Here is a 15,173-nt window from a genome sequence, read left to right as displayed (position 1 = left end):
ACTGCAAGGAAGCTTGTGGGAGAAAACCTGAAGGAGGGGCCTGGACTTGTGAACTGCCTTTGAAGACTAGTTCCTTGTATTCAACCCTCAAGAGCTGTGCAACGCACCGGTCTGAACAGCTGGGCCTCTCTGGGTCGGCGGAGCACAGCAGTAGGTTTCCCGAGGCGGCGCTTTGAAAAGGCGGCAAGGAGAGCCCGGGGCCGAGCCGACGTCAGCGCCGGAGCGGAGCAGGACTAGAGGGAGGAACCAGCCCCCTGGGAGGCGCGGGATACCCGTTGGGAGGCCGCGGAGCCCCCCCTCCCCCATAGAGCGGGCCGGGGCCCAACACGACTCCGTGGGGCCCTCTTGGGGAGGAGGAGGCCCTTTCTCCCCTTCCTCTGCCGCTCACTTTCCGTCACGTGAGAGCGGGCCAGCCTCGGAGGTGGCGGCGGGAGGTTTGTCACAGGAGGTGAAGCGACAGGAGACGAAGAGCCCGGGGGGGCCTCAGCGGGGACAGGTTCTGACGTGCAGGTGGGCGTCCTAGGCGGCCCTGAAAAAAAGCCTCCCTTTCTGGCAGCGAGTTCCTGTGTAAGCAACAATGTTCCTGGCGGTCCCCGTCTTCTTTTCCCTTTGTCACCCTCGCACCATTAGGAAGCGCCTCTCTCTCCCCCCCCTCGCTCCCCTTCCCTCCATTTCCTGCAACGAGGAGCGGCGGCACAGAAGGCTGCGGGTGTCGGGGGGTTGGGGTGGGGGTGGGAAAGAGAGAAAAAAAGTTTTTTTTCCCCCCTCAGGCTCCACCAGCAACATTTCCGCTACTGGATCAGGCTCTCGATAGAGGCAAACGCAGACTCCCAAACGGCTTTTGACCATTCTTCTGCAGAGTCTCAAAGGTGTCCTTAGCAAAATACAGTAAGTGTTAAGAGACATGGCTTCTTGTGTAGACAGTAATGGGTTCCAGATCAAGAAGCAGACAGTAGGACTGTAAGAGAGTTCCCATTATGGAATGCAAGAGCAGGGGAGAGGGAATGGTGTCAGCTGGTCGGTTCTGTGGCAGGGCTTCTTTGGGACCCGGTACTGTACAGTACTTGTAAAATAATTCCTGTGAAAGTACTAGAGTGAGCTGTGAACCTTGCCAGACTGTATGATAAGACCGTAATATACTTACAGTATTTCCTTTGCAAAAGGGAATTGCAAAAAGTTCTTTAAGGATCTCTCCAAACTGGGTAGACGCTAATAAGCATTGAATTGGCAGATATAGTTCAGTGTAAGGGGGTAGAAAGTGATAAAAATCCTAACAATATGCACATTGATAGGGGGTGAGTTGACCATCGTAAAAAGTGATATTCAGATCACCTCAGATAGCGTGGTGAAAACGCTGGCCCAATGTGGAGGAAGTGTTGGAAATATAATCTTAGAGGGAGTCTTGAGAAAAGAATCAAAAATAAATCTGGCAATATCATAATGTCTTGATAAAGATGTGACCACACTTGGACTGCTATGTGCAGTTCTGGATGCTGCATCTTAAGAAATGTAAACAGAGATGGAAAATGTACAGGAAATATCATTAAAATATCAGGAGGGAGAGTAGAAGCAACCCACTTTCAAAAGAAAATTGTGTTGTTTAAGGCTTTAAAGTTTAAAAAAATGAGTGAATAAGAGCAGAAAGACACTGATATATAAAATTCTGCTTATGGTGCAAAAAAAAATTAACATTGCTGTTAAGTACCATCAAGTCATCTCTGACTTATGGTGACCTGCATCTCCAAAATGTGGTGTCCTCAACAGTGCTGCTCAGCTCTTACAAACTCAAGTCTGTCACTTCTTTTGGGAGTCAATCCATTTCAGGTTTGGTCTCCCTCTTTTGCTGCAGCTTTCCATTTTCCCCAACATTATTGTCTTTTCCAGAGCATCTTGCCATCACATGATGTGCCCAAAGTAGGATAGACTCAGTTTTGCCATTTTTGCTTTCAGAGATAGTTAAGGCTTGATTTGCTTTAGGATCCATTTGCTCATCTTCCTAGACGTCCAGGGTATCTGCAAAGCTCTCCTCCCTCACCACATTTTAATGAATCATTTTTTTCCTTTCAGCTTTCTTAACTCTCCAGCTTTCTGACTTGTACATAATGATCATGAATACAGTAGCATGGATGACCATGGTCCTGGTCTCCAGTGACACATTCTTGCACTTAATGTTTTTTTTCTAATTCTTTTATTGCTGCACTTCTGAATCTCACTTTTCTTTTGATTTCTTGGCTGCAGTTTCTGCTTGGATTTATTGATTGAACCAAGATATAAGAATCTTTTAACAACTTAAATTTCTTCATTGTCAACATTAAATTTGTGTAGTTCTTCTGTAATCATGATTGGTCTTCTTAATGTTCAACTGCAGGCCTGCTTTGGCACTTTCTTCTTTCACTTTCATTAAAATAATTTCAAGTCACTGCTGCTTTTGGATAGCGAAATGGTGTCATTTGCATGTCTTAAATTTTTGATGTTTCTTCCATCAATTTTCACCTTGTTCTTCATCTGAATCTAGTTTAGCTTTCCATATGATATTTTCTGTTATAGACTGAAGAGCTAGAGAGACACCTTTGCCTATAAGAGACCCATTCTAACTCTCCATATTCTGTCCTAACAGTAGTTTCCTGTCCACGCTACTGGTTATGCATCAGGACAATCAAGTGCTGAGGCATAGCAACGTCTTTCATAACAGCCCATAGTTTCTCCACCCAGCCAAAAGCGAAATATTTTTCTCTGCCTCTTACATACAGTCATCTGTTGATACTAAATGGTATGAAATTCAGGACAAAGCAAGAGGAAGTACTTCTTTATGCACTTACATTATCAGTCAAATATTCAGGACTCTTGATCAGGTTGGATGGTAAATAAAAGCAGAGGGCAAGCAGAAGGCAAGCTGGCCGGTGATGAAGCCGCAAAGTTTTCATTTACTTATAGTTCTAAAATAGTAACTGGGAGGAAGTTGCAGACATTCAAATTAGATTTCTGTATTTCACATTAAGACTGGCATTAAATGCAGGCTTGGTGTCTCCAAACATTTTACTTGGCAATAATAAAGGTATTGCTGTGATATAGATGTTGAATCATTTTATGGTCAGGATGCCTGCTTGTGATTTTTAAAGATTCTTTAAGGTGTTGGTTTTATGAAATTTGCTACCTCAAAATGTTTTGATGGCCACCAACGTAGCTGACTTTAAAAGGGACTTGAAGAGATGAATAGAGTGGCTTATTCTCAGGATCCAGGCAGTATGCCCCAGTTGCTGAGAAACAGCAGTGGGAGGATGCTGTTACTCCCCATATGCCATTGTAGGTTTCCTAGAAGTGTCTGGTCAGCTGCCAGGGGAAACAAGATGCTGGGCTACATAGGCCTGTTCATGCTTCTGTCTTCTGACAGCCCTTATCTTGTCATTTCTGCCCCCCCCACCTTTCCTTATCTGAAAATAACTTGTACAGGACCATCTCCTCCTACCTGAACCTGCCAAAGTGTTAGTCATCTTCAGACTCTTTCTTCTAAGTACCTTCTCCTTCCAAAGTACCATGGATTGAAATAGGGATTCCTTTTTTTGCTTCAGCTTTAGAACAGTCTCCCATTTCAGTCCAGCTTGCAAAGGTTTCAGTTGTTACTTGGCTGGTTTTCATTGTAAAGTGTTTAAAAATTGTCTTGACTGTACAGCCTTGTTCTCCTTTTATGCTGTTCATTTAAGTACTGGTTTTACTTTGTATTTGTTTTCTCAGTCTTATGTTCATCTCCAGGTAGTTTTGGAAAAGGAATATGTACCTTAAGGTAAATTGGTCATAACGTGCCAGACTCTTGAGAAGTGTAGCAAAGGTGCATCATTTTAAACCTTCAGGTTAAGAATAGGTATACTTTCTCTGTATTTGCTTCTCAAACCAGAGTACCAACCAAATTTGTAGGACACTGATTAGCATGCGTTTCTGCAGGTTACTGGTGAAAAATGTGTGGCCGCACTGCAGTTTCTCTGGGAGCTGACCGTATCCGCCGTGCCTGCGTATATCGTGATAATGAAGGGAGAAGAAGACATCCTGAATGGAAAAATGCTGACAGATATAGCCCATCCTACAATAAGAGTCCACAGTCTAACAGCCCTGTGCTTCTATCTCGAAAGCACTTTGAGAAGGTGAACCTTCTAAATTGCATCCTAATCTTGTAGTTTAGATACATTTTTTCAAAAAGTTGTTCACTAGGATCAGTATCTGTTTTCTGGTATTTTTATATTCAGGGTTTGTACCTTAGCTTGGACACCAAGGTAAAAAAATTCACAAATAAGAGGAAATGTGGTTTCTGCTGTGTAGAAGTCAGTGAAGCATAAGCATTTTAAAACTGCAGGTATCTGTTGTATTTTACTTTTTTGTGATCGTTTAGAAAGGAGAGACATTCTAAAGAAGCACTGCCTCTTACAGTAAGACAAATGGCAATGTTTACTTTACATATGAGGCGCCCAGGTGTGACCAGCCTTTATTTAGGGTTATTTTCCCCTTATTTCTGTTTGGTTTCTCTAAATTTGTGTTGTTGTTTTTAATGCATGAATTCACTTTAAAGATTCCAAGTTGTTGAATCTTCTCTCTTCTACTGGCTGCTTGGACCTCAGAAGCTGTACCCCTGTTATGACATGAATTCACTTGTAGTTGAAAAGTGAAGAAGCTGTGACATTTAAAAATATTTGAGTCTTAAATCACTGACCATGCATAAACCTTTTTTTTAAGCATGACATTTTGCAAACTGTTTCCTCTTTTATTTTCCCGCCCAGATACAGTCCAGTAGTTAATAAAGGGGAGGACTCTCCCATCTAATGCACATACATATGCATATACACCGACACAAATAGCTACACAGCTGTGCAGGCTGTCCCTTTCCTGGGATGAGATGCTGTCTTCCCAACCATTTAAATGGCAAATGTGTCTATCTACTATCTCTTCCATCTGCCACTCCTGGTACTGAAGTGGCAGCTGTTATGCTATTATGTGGGTCACTGGCCAGAGTGAGAAAATGTTTTCTCATTGTAGAAGGGAAAAGGTACTTGTGCAGCAGTGGCAGGTGGAGGGCAAGGCAGAAAGAAGAGGAATGAAGTGGAATGAGTGGCTGCTCCCCCTCCCCCTGGTGCTTATCTACAACCTAAGCCTTCCATCATGCTTATGAATCATGTACAGTATCATACTACACATCTCAATGGAGTAGTTCCAGTGCTTTTTATCATTAGTCCAGAGTACATTATATATTGAGATTAGAAACTAAAGAGCTTGTATAATATTTTCTAATGCTGAGACTTGTAAAACTACAGAATAGTAAAGCTATTTTGGCATTTGTTTTCAACTGAGTGAAAACACTGTCAAAGTCACGCATAGGATAGCAGTGAAAGTTAATCAGACTAAAATTTTAGCGAAAAGGAGAAGTGAAACCCGTTAGTTTGTTTCAATTGTCCCAGCTGAGAAAGCTTAAAAAATGATTCATATCAATAGTGGAAGGTACATTTAGAAGCAGCGAATTTCAGAATCATGTAATCCAATCTCTATGCATGTTTATTTAAACATAAGTCCCACTATGTCAATGGGACATATTTCCAGGAAAATCTGAATAAGGTCACAAACTAAAGTTACTGGTCAGGTTCAGTTGGACTGACTTCCAGCTATGTGTGCATAGCAGCGGTGAAGAATGTATATCCTTGCGAATATTTTTGGACTACAACTTCCATCAACCCTAGTGAGCATGGTCAGTACTGAAGAATAATGGAAGTTAACAATCCAACAACATCTGGAGGGCCACACGTTCCTCATCCCCAGTGTATAGAACGGTAGCCTTATGTTACAGTCCTAAACACACTAGGACATTGGCTCTATTGAATACAGTAGGTATTGCTTGTAAGTACACATGCACATGGCTTTGTCCAGTCTGAAGTCTGCTCAAGCGCACATCTTTGTGGATTTTTGAGACCACACAGAATAACTGAAAACGTGGGCAGCTATTTCTCTTAGTAGCTGCAAGTTAAGGAATAATATAGAGGTGGCTACATTGTTGAGTTTTTTTTTTATGAAGATACGACTGTTGTTTGACTTCAGCCACAGTATTGAATAATGCTGCAATTATTCTACAGTATTTAGTAATACATTTAATAATGTGTTTTCATGTGGTATTCTGCAATGTGGCTTGCCTGGCTACAATGAGTGCCAAATTTTCTTCAACTTTACATTTTCTTCTGCAGCATGTGTGGTCGTACTTTACATACAGTACAAAACCATTTCAACACAGAATTAGAGTAACTTAAAAAAAAACACAGTAGCACTAGATCTTTCATAAATACATAATTAACTTGGTTGCCTCATCATATAAGCATGGCATGTTATTTTGTTATCATTCAGTGACTGAACTGACCAGAGTTTTCATTTTTACAATGAAGGACAAAGCAGAAATTTAGAATGCTTTTCACTTCACCACTCTTACAGCTTTGCAAACAATGGCTGAAATCCAGTAGTAAATCACAACTAGAGCAGGCCCATTGAATCACTGGAACTTACAAAAGAGCTGACTCACCAAACTCCACTGATTTAGTGGGCCTGTTCTATTTGCAACTTGCTGCTAGATTTGGAATGGAGGTTTTGATGACTTTGCATTCTTTCTATACATGTATGGATGTTCCTCCTCAACCTTTCTTCCTGTTTCTGCTTTATAAAAGGATGTCAGTTCTTCTGAGCGCATCCTTGTGGCTATGCGTTGGGGGCTGATTCCATCCTGGTTCAAGGAAGATGACCCTTCTAAAATGCAGTATAACACTTCCAATTGTCGGAGTGATTCCATGATGGAGAAACTTTCCTACAAGGTTAGTTTTTGAGTATTTGAAAACAGACATGTTGTACTTGTCTCCTCCTAACCATGCTGTTTATATCTTCTGAGATTGACATCTGACTAGATAGATCCTGATACTTCTTCATAGAGGTACTGCCAACAGTTGCCCTGCTGTATCAAGTGTAAATAATTCTGAACTGCATACTGTGAATCCAGCTTCATGATTTTCCTGAAAGGGAAAAGTCCAGCAGGTGATAGCATTTCACATGTTATGCTTGACACACTGCCCTTGAGATAACCTGCTGCTTGCTTTATGTGCAGTTTAGATTAGAGAGAACACAAATAACACTGACTGTATGGAAGCCATTTAGAAATAAAATACCACAGATAGAAGTCATGAAAACCCCACTCAGAGATTTATTTGGATTAGCCATTTGTACAGCAAAAGAGTGTGTCTCTCCTTTTCTCAAATTCCATGCACTCTTGTTCCATTAGGGAAAAAAGAAACAGTTATCAGAAAATAACTTATTCCCAATCTAAGAAGGAAAGATCAGATCGGAAAATTAGCCCTCTTGTGTCTTTGTGATGACCCAGCTGCTTAGCCAGTGCTTTTGGAGGAGGGAGGATTGCTTAGGTCTACTCTGCTTTTGTATCCCAGGTCTCCACTTCTCTAAGCATCCAGTTTCTTCACTATCATTCTTTTGATTCCACTGCCTCCTGTTTCTCAGGCTCCAGCCATGGCTCAGTCTAGACTATAGGATGTTCCCTGTGTTCCTGTTTTCTAGAGTTTCATTCATGTTTCTGTCTCTTGCATTCAGATCCTGCCCTACCTGCTTCCATATCTTTCCTGAAATCACCACTTTTCTATTCCTTTCTTAATATTTTTATCTTGTCATGGGACCTTTAAGCAAGGGGTGGGAAGGGCACAGAGACTGGGGCAAGGAATAATTTGTTTGTGTTTCTTAGCCTTTTTTCTCTTTCTCATGGCTGTTGTGGGAAATAAACAAATATTTCCTAGCCAATATATATGTTACGTACTTTAATACCACATATCTATCTCTGAACACCTAAACTAACAAAAATCCTAAATCTAATCAGGGACAAGTTAAAACTTGCAAAAGATCCTGGGTAAGCATAACTCTGAACATGCTTAACAGTGCCTTTCTTCGCATACAGTAATACTGTTCCTTGCTCCCAATAATGACAGTCAATCCTGTCTCCCTCACTGTTGTGTTAGGGAGGTGGACCTGAGTCTTTGTTTTCTACAGATCAGGGATGTGTGGCAATTGGTTTTATGCAAAGAGACTTCAATTGAGCATTTCCCAGCTATTTTCTGTGCAACCTTTTCCCCAAGCACACTTGTGCTTTAATTTTTGGCATTTGAGAACTACATTAGTGAAAGGAATAGAAGAACTGCATTATGAACAACTTGGTGCCTCTGGTGCCCAAGTGCAAATGGATCGTGGCTGATGATATGCTTCCTTACAAGGGGCCCAGTTTCTTCACTGACCTTGCAGAATCTCTAGGGCCTCTGTGAATATAACTTACTTAGCTCTTACCAGATTTTCTGCTCTGAAATAAGGACAACATTAGGCTGTCTGTGCCATTCCATTTCCACTGTCAGAGGTTAGACTACTAAGAGCAGAGCAGAGCTAGATGCACTTCTTGGGTACAATTTCTTCCTTACACTGTGGTAGCTGTGTTGTAGCTGCACATACCCACAACGTCTTGTGATAGTTTTGTGATGCTCTTTTGGATGTTTCTCAGTTACCTGTATAGTATTCTATCTCAGTAGCTCAATCTACTTTGTCTTTATTTTGATAAACGTTAGCTATGGGAATGCATTTTTTTCATCTATAAAAAGTTTCCCCACCAATTATATTTCTAGAAAAACCCAATTAAGACCCCAGTGTCCCCACTTGAATATGGCCAGTGGTCTTACACCATTGGCAGAGGTAGCTGAAGGGTGGGATAGGAAGGAGCAGTATTAGAACATACTTGTGAAATCAGAAAAAGCTTTTCTGTTAGGCTGGTAAGAAAGTGGCACCACATAAACCTGTGGTAGCTTTGCCTCAATATTCACATGTTGTGTTACAATATAACACAAAGACTTCAGCATCTTTATACTGGTGAATACCCTACTTGCTGCAGGTTAGTTTGATGCATGGGGACACCACAGACCATAATGTGGTAAATTCCAGTTTTTGCATAGATAAGGCCTCACTGACCTAAAGATGAGCTAAGGAAGCTAGTCCTGGTATTTGCATTGCATTAATTTCATTTTCACAAGACAAGCAATGTAGATTAATTCCTATAAAGGAAGTCTCAGGAAATATGGCTGTAATTAATGTTATATTTCTCACTTACTCTTGTAATGAAAAGCAGGGCAGGTTCATAGTCCAAGCAGAGGGGACACCTCAGCCCCCTACTTGCAGGGGAGGCATCTCTGCTATTTGGCTCATGGGCTACCTCTTCCAAAGGCAGCAAGGAACAAGTCACAAGTCTCTTTTAACAAAGCTCCATGTGAACTCAGATTGGCTTTCAGAATCATTCCATAGGATATAATATGTGCTCCCATTACCCCCCCCCCCAAAAAAAACCCAATGAACAATTTTGGATGTAGCTGAAGCTTTGGTTTGCTTGAATTGAAACTGCCTTTGCTCTTGTCTTTCTCCATCCCCAAAGGGACCTCTTCTAAAAGGCCAGCGCTGTGTGGTGCTGGCTGATGGCTACTATGAATGGCAGCAGCAGAATGGACAGAAACAACCCTATTTCATTTACTTCCCTCAGCCTCCGGAAGAAATGGTATAACATTACAGTACTGCATTGATAGCATTATTTAGTGCAAAAGTTCTCATTGGCTTTACTTTTTTCTCTACCCATTTCCACTAAAGTCCATCTTGCCTTAGGTAGACTCTATAATTATATAGACACTTTAATTAATGTGGTGGAAAATAAATAACACACAGCAGTGCCTACTAGGTCCAGGACAGTTACAAGTAGCATTTTCGGTGTTCTCTTAGTATATTGAGTGAACAGCAGCTGTTTGTTTGAAAATCAAGAGCACAAAGATTATTGCTAGGAAGATGAACAGAAGGCTTGTCAGAATCAAGTGAACAAGCATCATGCTCCTATGCCTTTACATGTCTTTTTTTTGTCTTCCACTGCTGTTGCAGCATGTGCTAGGAGTGATAATGGACAGAGGTGAAGAGCGATATGCCCCAGGGATCTGTTCTGGGACCGGTGCTTTTCAACCTGTTCATAAATAATCTGGAGACAGGGATAAGCAATGAGTTGGCCAAGTTTTCAGATGACACGAAACTTTTCTGGGTGGTAAAGATCAGAAGGGATTGTCAAGAGCTCCAGAAAGATCTCTCCAAACTGGGAGAATGGGTGGCAAAATGGCAAATGTGTTTCAGTGTAAGAAAATGTAATGTACACTGGGACAAAAAAAAAATCAAAACTTTATTTTCAGTTAATGGTTTCTGAGCTGTCTGTGATGGATCAGGAAAGAGATCTCAGTGTGCTGGTGGAATAGAAGCAATGTCTTGTGTAAGCAGCAGCTGAGTCAGATCTTACAGGCAGAGGAAGCAGAGTATTGAATCTGCCCTTGACATTGAGATATAAGATCCAGTTGAAATCATAGTGGAAGGTAATGAGGGACCAGGGATGTTAGGGCCCCCAGGGGAGTGACTAGAATGACTTGTGCCTGGGTGTGGTTTAGGCGAATGATTACTCTCAGGAGGAAAGGAAGAGAAGAGAACATGCATAATGAGGGATGAGGATTACATTGGCTAAAGGGTCATGACCTATATGCTGGCTCTACTATCGTCCTGAAGCAAACATGTTGACAGAAGGAATGCCCTATCTACAAGTGAGGAGGCAGAAAGACACCTGGGTGAAGCTCCCATCTTACAAAATAAATGGCAACTCATTTCTAGAATTCATAGATGACCACTCAGAGAGCCAAAGTTAGCAAAGGTGAGTTGTCATTCTCTCAAGCATCCAAATCGAAACCAGTTGAGGGCTTTCAAGGGAAACACTAACACATAGTGCTGTGTTTGGAGATAGACTATTAGGCAGGAAAGCTGTGTTCCCAATGGCTAGTGCTGATTAGAGCCCCAGTGGCAGGAATTTGAATTAAGGGCAGTTTCTAGACAGCCTGGAAGGGAGCCCGGCGTAGAGTACATTGCAGAATGCCAACCATGAGTGTATGAGAGCATGGGTAACTGTAGCTGGGCTGTCTCCACCCAACAGCAGTTGCAGACAGTGAAAGATGCTCTATGCTACTAAGACTGATCATGGGGCGTTCTTGGCAAAGATACTGGAGTGGCATTGCCAGTTCCTACTCCAGGTGGATTGCATTTAGTTGGAAATCTCCACTATGACCTGTCCGTCTTGGGTGTCCCTGCACGGCATAGCCCATAGCTTCTCTGAGTTACTCAAGCCTCTTCGCCACGACAAGGCAGCAATCCATGAAGGGGAGCCTGAAGCTGAGGCTCCAAGACTTTGGCCATCTCATGAGAAGAGAAGACTCCTTGGAAAAGCCCCTGATGTTGGGAAAGTGTGAAGGCAGGAGGAGAAAGGGACGACAGAGGATGAGATGGTTGGACAGTGTCATCGAAGCGACCAACATGAATTTGACCCAACTCCGGGAGGCAGTGGAAGATAGGAGGGCCTGGCGTGCCCTGGTCCATGGGGTCATGAAGAGTCGGACACGACTACTTGATTTTCGGGGGTGGGGGGAACAACTTCCAAAAGTCCAAATGACCATCTCCCCCCCCCCCAGTTTTTCTTACAGTTTTTTTAATTGAAAAAGGCTCCAGCGCCCTCTAGTGGCCAATTAAACCATGAGCTTCAAAACATGGTAGAATTGACCTCCGCACTTTCTGAATTCCTAAAGCCAAGAACTGGGAAGGTTGGAGGCGCCCAGGGATATTTGGCACCACATTCCGGCCCTGGGGCCACATAACAGACGCCATGCTGCTCATCTATGTTTTAGTGCCATAGCTTGCTTTGGTTCGTAGGTTAGACTGATCAATCTAATATAGGCTTAGAGTATATTAGAATGCAAATGCTAAAAACTTATGTAAATCTGGATGAACACTGCTGCAAGGTAATTACAATGGCTACTGTGTGACCGTGGTGGAAGCAAGAAGAAATGCTTCTTGGGGTCCTTTGAGTCTCATTCAACAAACTGTTTCTCATTAGTACAGAGCTTACTTCAGTTTGGCTCACCAGATGACGTTAAGGAGATCTCAGAGGCCCTCTGTGATATATCTGGTAAACATTTTCAAGGATAACATTACATGCATTTAGCTTGACCTGGACTCCTGATTTTCTGTCTACCAATGTGTCCAGAGCAGTCTTGGCTTGGACCAAATCTTCATTTGCAGCCTGGAGGTAGAGATGGGCAGGATAAGGGTGAAAAAACGACAGCTCAGTCCCAAAAAGATGGATGCTAGTGGGTGATCCATCTGTCCAGGAAAATAGTACTTGCTTTTTTTCTGGAAATGATAGTATGCCTGCTAAGTGTACTTTTTGCTCATGTAGTTCTTTTCTTTTGCAGTTCAGCAAACCAGATGTGAAGGATGATGATACAGAGTCAGAGAGCAGGAGGTTACTCACCATGGCTGGTATTTTTGATTGCTGGAAACCCCTTTATGGAGGAGAAGCATTATACAGCTACACCATCATCACAGTAGATGCAGCTAAAGGTGTAAGCTCCATCCATCACAGGCAAGGAAGCATACGTTGATAGGAAATTGTTGTAGAGCAGGGATGAAGAACTTGGTTTGGATGCCAGATTGCATGGCACCTTTATGACCCCATGTGAACAGGATGATATCACGGCCCCCAGCTCTGCTCATCCTGTCACAATTTCCCCAGCAAAACTATTTGTTGACTCAGAGGATCACAAGTCACAACACTGACTGTGTAGATGAAAGTGAACTGGAAGTAGAGCCATGCTCACTCAGCCACAACCTGCAAAACGGCAAGTCTTGACCTTGGGCTTCATCTATAAGTCCTGGAAGGGTGGTTTTACCTGTTCCAATATACCGTGTACACAACAAAGAGAAGGAACAACGTCTTGCCCACTTCCTACTATAGAGGTGCTCCAGCAGTTAGCCCTTGGATCTCAGGAGCCATCCCCACCCTGTCCTTTATCTCTTCAGGGAGGATGCAGCATAGGCACAGCTAGTTCCAGATTAAGCACCAGCTATAGGAATATTGCTGCATCCAAAGTTTGGGTCTGGGGAGTTCTGCCTGCCTTGCACTTTTCAGTATTAGGGAGATATGAGGAAAGAGAAGCTTACTGCACAGACAGAGTTCCGACTCCTGTCCTCTGAAGATGCCGGCCACAGAGACTGGCGAAATGTTAGGAAGAACAAACTTCAGAATACGGCCAAAGAGCCCGAAAAACCCACAACAACCATCAGATCCCGGCTGTGAAAGCCTCTGAGAATACTTACTCCTCTTCCCTGTCAACTACAAAATAACAGTGGGGATTTTCCTCCATGCACGGTCACCCTTCCTAAATGAGAAGGCAAACAGCACATAGGGAAAGAGGTAGCCAGGATCACAGATAACGGGGATTGACTTCCTCCCCACTCTGGTCTGAACTGGATGAACAAAAGGCAGAACCTGATGGGTGGGCTTTTGGGAGGGGCAGGGCACTGGACTTTTTGCAGGCCAGATTGGGCTCATCAGTTATGCCCACAGCCTGGAGATTCCCCTCCCTTCTTGAAGAGAGCATTATAAATAGGCGCTAAGTGGGGATAACAGTTCACAATTCACACTTTCCATCACCTAATTCTTCGCTCTATGCATCATTTAGTGTAGGTCAATATATATCATGGTGATCTTGGTTCATATTTTTATTTGTTTAGGATGCCAGCTATCCTTGATGGGGATGAAGCTATTAGAAAATGGCTGGACTTTGCAGAAGTACCCACACAAGAAGCACTTAAACTCATCCACCCCACAGAAAACCTTGCCTTCCACCCAGTATCAACCATTGTGAACAACTCTCGAAACAATACGCCTGAATGTATTAATCCCATTGAACTGGATCTTAAGAAGGTATGATTTTGTAATATTTTTCTAATAATAATATATTATTTTTTGTAATATTACATCTGATAAGTTAAACCCTTCTATAAAGTATCACTGCCACTGTCCTTGAAATCAATGAAATAGCAACTGTTCATGTTGTAGATTCATGAGAAAACAAGCAGCAAACTCAAAAAATGTTCACTGTGTTGTGCAACAGCTGAGTCCCCTGATATCAAACAGAATGTGTGCCTTTTCCCGGGTTTCAGCAATCTCTCCTGCATTAATTGCAAACACCCAGATAGGATTACAAAGCACTGTAACAGCCACCTTCAACCGAGATTCATTTTCAGCGTTGTTCCTTTGACAGGTCACCAAGCCAGCTGCTTTCCTTTCCACTTTGTGTGACTTGTTATTGAAAACTGCAATGCCTGTTTCTATCAGTAAAGATATATTTCATTTCATCTAAGCTTGGGGTACTACAGGAAACCACGTGACTATAGGAGGAAGATTCACTGAACTAGCCTGCCATTCCCAGTGGAATTTGTAGTCAAACAGTGATTGTTTTCCACATACTTTTCCTCTGTCTTCCAGGATGTTAAAGTTAGTGCAAGCAGCAAAATGATGTTGAACTGGTTAAAAAACAAATCTCCCAAGAAAGAAGATGATGGTGATAATGATGGCTTACCAAGATGGTCCAGTCAGTTCATCCAAGCAGGACCACCTAAGAGAACAAGTAAAAGCTTAATGGACCAATGGCTCAAGAAGGAAGATGGGGAGCCTTCTGCAAAGCAATCCAGAAAGCAGTGACTTGTTCACCCTTTCCCTGCATTGTTAAACAGATTGACAGGTTCAGTGGTTTAGACACATTCTTACTGCACTTTGTATATAAATTTGGAAATTTCTATTGATAAATATTGATAGAAATTTGAGGTGTGATTTTTCAAATGTTCTGCATATTCATGAGGCCTTGACATTTAACAAGTGGGCCCTGACATTTAACATTTTGTTTCTTGTATCTGGTACAAACTGGTGGTGAGTGGATTTTATTTGCTGCATCCCCTTTGGCTGGTTTATCAGTGTCGAGGTAGCAACTGTGGTCCAAATATAGAAGTACTAAAACACTTAAATTCAGTCTGTTTTAAGAGAGATGCAACTACAAAACATATTTCTGGCACTCTTTTTCACCCAGTTCATTTTTGGATTTGTTTCTTTTTGTACAGAAAATGGATGGTGATTGAGATCTTCAGCTGCAATAAGGAAATGGCTATGTTAATGTGTTCTTAAACCAGTACAAATACAGTAGCTTATAGTTTTGTTTTCA

General features: G+C 42.3%; 1 protein-coding gene across 8 annotated transcripts; it reads left to right on the top strand.

Annotated features, from left to right (window-relative positions):
- Window positions 1-15,173, top strand: HMCES (5-hydroxymethylcytosine binding, ES cell specific). 8 transcript variants are annotated; one of them, XM_078385260.1, is made up of 8 exons: window positions 1-150; window positions 771-869; window positions 3,940-4,136; window positions 6,687-6,830; window positions 9,482-9,601; window positions 12,366-12,535; window positions 13,687-13,879; window positions 14,444-15,173. In XM_078385260.1, the coding sequence occupies exons 3-8, from the start codon at window positions 3,954-3,956 to the stop codon at window positions 14,657-14,659; spliced, it is 1,026 nt and encodes a 341-aa protein (XP_078241386.1). In that variant the 5' UTR covers window positions 1-150; window positions 771-869; window positions 3,940-3,953; the 3' UTR covers window positions 14,660-15,173. The 8 variants fall into 8 exon arrangements, with proteins under 8 accessions (XP_078241386.1, XP_072845658.1, XP_020653750.1 ...); XM_072989557.2 differs by having other exon boundaries at window positions 771-888; XM_020798091.3 differs by lacking the exon at window positions 1-150 and adding an exon at window positions 282-567.

Source organism: Pogona vitticeps, chromosome 2, assembly GCF_051106095.1.
Source record: "Pogona vitticeps strain Pit_001003342236 chromosome 2, PviZW2.1, whole genome shotgun sequence".
NCBI lineage: Eukaryota > Metazoa > Chordata > Lepidosauria > Squamata > Agamidae > Pogona > Pogona vitticeps.
Note: the sequence above shows the minus strand (reverse complement) of the source record. Positions and strands in the feature narration are given on the sequence as shown.